This window comes from Bidens hawaiensis, unplaced genomic scaffold, assembly GCF_021521415.1.
Source record: "Bidens hawaiensis isolate Kalapana, Puna unplaced genomic scaffold, B.hawaiensis_p1.1 tig00023795_1, whole genome shotgun sequence".
In the NCBI taxonomy this organism is placed as follows: domain Eukaryota; kingdom Viridiplantae; phylum Streptophyta; class Magnoliopsida; order Asterales; family Asteraceae; genus Bidens; species Bidens hawaiensis.
This window is the reverse complement of record NW_027493737.1, coordinates 252,835-259,639: the sequence shown is the minus strand read 5'-3', so window position 1 is coordinate 259,639 and position 6,805 is coordinate 252,835. Positions and strand designations below refer to the sequence as shown.

The following is a 6,805-nucleotide window of genomic DNA, read 5'->3' as shown; positions in this document are numbered from 1 at the left end:
TAAATCGATCAATATGCTTCTAAACCTTACCTTTTAAGAGGTTTTATGAACCATTATAGATGTCATATTAGTGATCAAACACACTTTACCTCTAACTGATTCAGATGTAGCCTCTTAATGGAATCATTAAGAGGCTACATCTGAATCACCTTTAGCATATATATCTCTATAGCTTATAAGAGTTATTGGGTATATATCAACTAGAACTATAATACTAACCTATACGGATTTTGGCAACCTTGTGCTGAGCCATTAAGATGCCTGATCGGTTAAGATGTAGCATTTAAATCGATCAATATGCTTATAAACCTTACCTTTTAAGAGGTTTTATGAACCATTATAGATGTCATATTAGTGATCAAACACACTTTACCTCTAACTGATTCAGATGTAGCCTCTTAATGGAATCATTAAGAGGCTGTCAAACAACTCTTTTATAAATAAGACTTTATATTTGTAAGTTCTCAATCTTGACATTGATTACTGGTATGTAATTTTGCTCTTGATAGCAATCACTGCTAACTGAGTTAGTGATATAGTCATATTAATTAATAGTTGAACAAGTAACAAAGTTTGAGTCTAATTATGTCACGTTTCTAATATGAAAACTGTTTTTGAATCTAAAGATCACAAAGAACTGTATATGAAATATGAAAGTTAAATATATATATATATATATATATATATATATATATATATATATATATATTTTATATTCAATATCTATTTCCGATTAATTTTCGTATTAATTGTTTATTGGATTACATCGAAACAGAAGGCAAGCGGGCAACAAGCTGCGCCGCTACCCCTTTTTGAATCGGAAATAGAAACGTGAAGCAACATCATATTTGGACGGAATGTTTACTTTTATAAAAAGTTGAAGCAACATCAGGAAAAAAGAGTAAGAAAAAGAAGCCGCCAAATTACACATGATGGATGCGAGGTTGTGTATCAACCATTTGCCCTTTTTCCAATTTAAAAAACTAAGTTCATGTTTTCGTCCTTCTAGGAATCTAGATGTATTATTTTAAAACTTTGTGGTTTAGTATCTTTCTTGTAAGATCTTCTTCATCAATATCACTTTGATTGATAAAACAATCCATGTTATTCCCTTATAATATTAGACATGTGTATTTCCATTTAAAAGGGTAGCAACTAGCATAGTAGCATGAATATCAGAATATGGGTAGAGTAGTTACATAACCCCAAATTGTATACTTTTGTTTAAATAAACAGATATACCTAAAGTTCTTTCTTCCAATACAAAAAAGTAAATAAATAAAAATAAAATAAAATTGTAACTAGATTTTTAGGAAAAAGTTATAATAAAAATTAAAAAAACTAGAACAATAATCGTAAAAACCTATGCATGCATTTCTCAGCTCTTCAATCTAGAATTGGTTGTTGGTGTTCTGCAAAATTAAATTGTTTGTGGTTCACATGAGTAGTGGTCCGGCTTCACATCCTACTTGAAAGCTCCATTGAAGACACACACATTGGGCATGCTTCTCACGTCTCAACTCTCAAGTATAGTGACTTTTAAGAAAAAAAAACAATTATTAGAATATTGCACAATATAGAAAAATAATGATTGTATTTGAATAGCAATGTAAGTTTCTTTAAATAATTATGTATAACGTATGTATAGACTCACCTATAAATTAAATACCCAGGCATACAATCATTTGTTTGGTTAATATTGTTCATTCATCCACAAAAGTGTATGTAGGTCGAAATGAAAAGGTGTATAAATTAGCTACCAAAGCAAACTTCATAATTTGTGTTGGTTAATATTGTTTATTCAATGGTTGTTATCGGTACACCATCCACAAAAGTGTACACAGAATTATAGATCTAACTAAAAGAGTGTATGAATTAGCTACCTTAACACACATCTTAATATTTCTCTTAACATCATACATATCAGATGAACTTTTTCATCCTATAATATAAGGCATATGGAGAGAAAAAGGTCACGTATGGTTTTGTCGGTATTCAAATCAGTCATTTCTTTGTCGGCCAAAAATCATACAAGTTGTAGACGCATACCATATGGCACGTTTGACCACTTTTCACCCAACCAAGTGGCATGTATGATCATTCGAGCCGTATGAAACGTCGGTGAGGTCTGGATCGGATAAGGATTAAGATTCAAATGTGTATACATAATTATATTAAGATCCATGAGGTACAAATGAAATGACATAACATGTGGGAATATAATTGAATTTTGGACTCACTAAAACAATCATTCTTGGGACACCCCACTAACACTTAGCCATTTCTGAAGTTTACTCTCTTGTGAACAATTCATATTTCAGGTTTTGATTTTTCACCAAATGAGGTTCATACAACAGCTTCTCTTAAAAGGCAAAATGTCAAAATGCCACAGGTATGTCTGCCAATAAGCAAGGCATCAATTAAACTTACAAAACTGAAAAAAAGAGCTAAAAAAACCAGTGTCAAATCAGGCACCAGGGGTGATTCTGTAAAACAACCACCTAAATAGGAAAATGCAAAGATAAAATACTTAACTCTTCATTAGGACGTATGCACGGCCAGGCCAACCTTTGTGTTTTTTGCTCCGTCATGTTTCTTCGAACATGCGCAGAAGGTTTCTGCTTAAAAGGAGTACCAGGAGTTGACCTTGTGATACATTTGTTGACCCGGTGTTGTGCTCTCAAAGTCAAACCTTGGTCAAACGGACGTTCGAATCTGACTGAACTCTTTCGGGTCAATTGATCTGGCAAAACCCGAGAAGAAAGAGAAGTCTTTTTATGCAACTTTGACTCCTTCCATGCCACAAATAACCGCTGTAACTGCGATGGAACCTAGAATAAAAACAAATTATATGCAATAATAAAATTTTCAAGTCAAACATTGGTCAAACAATATTTCTAGAAAGTTGAAACTAACCATAGATGAAACACCCAAAGAACCAAACTGCATAGAAGATGCGGCAAACGGTGCAGATTTTCCACCATTTTTGCTATTCTCGTCTTTAATAACAGAACCAAAACTCGGTGGTGCATCATCATCGTCGTCGTCGTCATCATCTTCATCATCCTCGTCATCATCTTTAACATCATCAACTTTAATATCATCAACGTTAACCTCAACACGCGATACTTCTTCAGGCTTCTCAACCACTTCATCTTCATCTTCAGCTTCGGCTTCCAATTCCATCTCTATCTTCTTTTCCTCTTCTTTTTCCAATTTCTTCAACTCATCATCCATTTCTTTAATAATCTCCTTTAATTCAGATTCAGCTTCCGCAATCTCAATATCCGTTTCTATTAACTTCAACCTCGCATCACTCTCTTTCTTCTTCTCTTCGATGCGTTTTTCCAAATTCTCAAGCATCACTTTGCATTTATCTTGCGCTGATGTCAGCACACCCTCTAAAAAGTTGCGCTCGTCACGTTCAAACAGTTCTTCATCTCCAAGTGGTAGAAACTCAACTTCGCTGGGGTCAACTTCTTCCCCATCGAATACAGATGGTTGCCAATACAAACGGATCCCGTGTTCTTCATCATCTACATAATTTATTATTTTCCCTGTTGGTGTGTGTAAGATAACGGGATCCTCAGTGTATACCAGTTTTGATGGATCTTCAGGATCAGGCTCGGGTTCTTTGTTAAGGAGAATAAACTCAGGAGAGTGGTCTGTTTAAAATGATTAAAATCTTATACACTGCATTAATTAAATAAACTAGATTCTGTTCACAAATTTTCATATGCAATACCATTTTCCCACCAATAGGAGAGCTCGGCTGGCATGGGTAACCTAAGTGGGGCCTTATAAAACGAATTTATCCACATTTGTCGTTCTTCATCCACATCTTCCATGTAAACTTTCCAGTAATCTGGGACCTGAACAGAAGCATAAAAAAATTAATACTTTTTAAAAACTATTCTTTTTAATTTAATATTTACTTCGAAAAACTGATTGATGAAGCCTGGTGCCATCCACATATCTTCTCCTTCATAAAAATAAGGATGTTGAGGATCACTGTATGGGCCCCGCTCTTCTCGGACCACTGTAACAGAAAAACAAAGTTTCAACACATTAATTAAGTATTTATGTGTCTTCAACATACAATTCACAAAAACTTAGTTAAAATTATAATAAAAAAAAAGATTATTAGATTGCTTACTTCCATCAGGCTTGTTAACAAACATCCGAGCCTTTGCTGCAGCCACTTCCGCTATACCTGAATGCAACTGAAATTCCATTTTAATTAAGACATTTTTGTTTATCATAAATAAAGACAGAATACATTAAACTAAAATCAAAGATTTTCAACATTACCGCGGAAGCATCAACATCACAACCATGATCTTCCTCCAAAAACTCTCCAAAGTAAAATCGTCCCTGCATAATGAGCATAACAAGTTTACCATTCATCTACATAAGATATTAAAAAACACGGCTAATTGGACTTACATAAGTGGTGCGTTCATTGAGTTCAAAAACACCGCAACCATGCATTCTGCCATGTTTCCACTGACCCGCGTAACGGTATCGACCTTTCTCCCTATCATGCAACATTAGGAAACAAGTTATGACAGTGAAAATAGAGTTCGTAAGCAAAATGTACATAAAACGGTAATATGATTTGTAATTATAACTTACGGTTTCTCTCCAAATTGTCTGACCCATTCTTCATTTTCATAAAACGGAATTTCAACTCTGCCCCGAGAAAATTTAACACAGTCTTCAATATCCTTCTCAAGCCATTCTTTATCTTCCGGTGACATAAAATCTCTTTTAAATATATGCCCTTCAGCACGCATTTTGGCTTCAAGCCTGAAAACAAAAACAAATAATCAAGCTTCAATTTTTACATTTATGATTAAAAAACATGTAAGAACATAGTTTGGATTATAAGCATACTCTGAACCCGGGACAGGTTCATAAGTAGGTATGTCAACTTCAAGAACCCCGTGACCCTCCGGATTGTTTTGCAACCATTCACCTTCGTATCTGTAATCATCCAGTAACATAAACTTTAACCTCACGAATTTGTCAAATACATTGTATAAATAATATTATAATTATAATTCATAAATATTTACAATACAATCAAACCTGACCAATCCTTGCTCGGCTTCATAAACACCTTTCCCGTGAGCCAAATCATCCCATACTGTCCCCTCATACCTTTAGATAACGCAAGCAAATGCTTAAATCTAGAGTTCCAATTAACTGCTATATATTCTAAGGGAGTAAGGGTCATGCTAGAGCTACACCACCCCCATTTTATTTCACACCATCAAACAGCCGTCCACAAAACACTCATTCGGCTGGTGTGACCATAAAGTCAAACTTTGAAAATTATTGGTCAAAATGATTTCAGACTGCCATTCTGACTAGTTGGGTCTATTTTTGAAAATTATCGGTCAGAACGGCGATTGGCCAATATGCGGACAGCCATTCTAACCATAACTGATCAAACTTTGAAAATAAAATAGTCGTCCGACATCTATCCGAAGGCAGTTTGAAGCGGTGTGGTATAGGGGTGTGCATGGTTCAGTTCGGTTATTAACCAATCGGTTCTCAGTTATTCAGTTTCCTTTTTGGTTTCCAGTTCTATTCAGTTCATTTCGGTTAATAACCAAAATCAAATTTCAACTAAATTTTTCACTTTAAAAAAAAATACATGAAATGGATGCATAAATACATGAATAAATACATGAAATGGTGGTCGCTACCCCTTCGACTAGATATTGATAAATCGCTATTTGGTCAAAATCAGCCAAAATTGAAAATTTTATATATAAAATTTCATAAATTATATTTGGAAAATTACATATAAATTCCAATCCAATTAATCCAGATTAATCCCGATTAATTGCTAGTCCCGGCCCCACCGCCCGACTAGGCCTAAACCATTCAAAACCGTAGAACTCCCCCAACAAAATGCACTACACAAAACCGAATCGAATCAACTTACGTGCTCCCATCAGCAAACACAAAGCTATGCCACTGCAAAAACTCCTCAATCCTATCCAACTCCTCAATCACCGATTTCGCATTCCGAATATCATAATGGTTATGCGGAATCACCGGGTAATGCTTCCGGTACGGTACATAAAACGGGGCAATCGGTGGCTCCCGGCCCTCCCTAATCCCCTCATTAATCACCTCCAACTCATCCTTATCCACCCAGTTCGGGTCCCACCCGGGTTTCATCAAAAACGGTGGAGCATCCGCCCACAGCTCCTTCAAATCCTCCTCTTTCCAGTTCTCCGGGTCGGGTGGGAAATCATAAAGGTCCTCGATGTTATCCACGTCGTTAATTTCCTGTGACTCTTCGAGTTTCTTGAACTCGTCGGACTCGAGGATTTCGGTTACTTTTTTGAAGTAGGCTTCGGGTGTGTCGCCGAGTGGTTCGGTGTCGAAGATTCCGAGTCGGGTCGAGGTGGATTGGTTTGGGGGTTCCGTGGTGGTTGGTGGGTTTTGTGATTGGGGTTCTTCGGAGTCGGATAATGAGTCGTCTTCTCCGGTGGATTTGTTGTCTGACATTTTTGTTGAGCTTGGGTTTGGTGGTAAGAGTGTGGGAGGATGAGGCAGATAAGGTGTGTGAAATGGGAGTGTTGGCTTTTGGTTAAATAGTGGGGGAGAGGTTGATGAGTTACAAAGTGGGAGGACTGGATTGTCAAGGGTGATGAAGATGAGGGGGCTATTTGCTATAATTGGAATCTAGTAGGTGAAACTAGAGATGGCCAAATAAACTGGTTAACCGAACTGACCCAAAAATCAAACCAGTTTGAAACCGATTGTGTAGAAACCGGTTTGAAAC

At 36.2% G+C, this 6,805-nt stretch overlaps 1 protein-coding gene across 1 annotated transcript; it reads right to left on the bottom strand.

The window, feature by feature from the left end:
* Positions 1-2,321: 2,321 nt before the first annotated feature.
* Positions 2,322-6,528, bottom strand: LOC143568062 (protein TIC 100-like). Its single transcript, XM_077054305.1, has 11 exons — positions 5,957-6,528; positions 5,092-5,163; positions 4,897-4,986; positions 4,636-4,809; positions 4,447-4,537; positions 4,312-4,374; positions 4,157-4,223; positions 3,936-4,039; positions 3,746-3,872; positions 2,917-3,665; positions 2,322-2,831 (listed from the first exon to the last, which is right to left on the bottom strand). The coding sequence occupies exons 1-11, from the start codon at positions 6,526-6,528 to the stop codon at positions 2,502-2,504; spliced, it is 2,439 nt and encodes an 812-aa protein (XP_076910420.1). The 3' UTR covers positions 2,322-2,501.
* Positions 6,529-6,805: the final 277 nt, after the last annotated feature.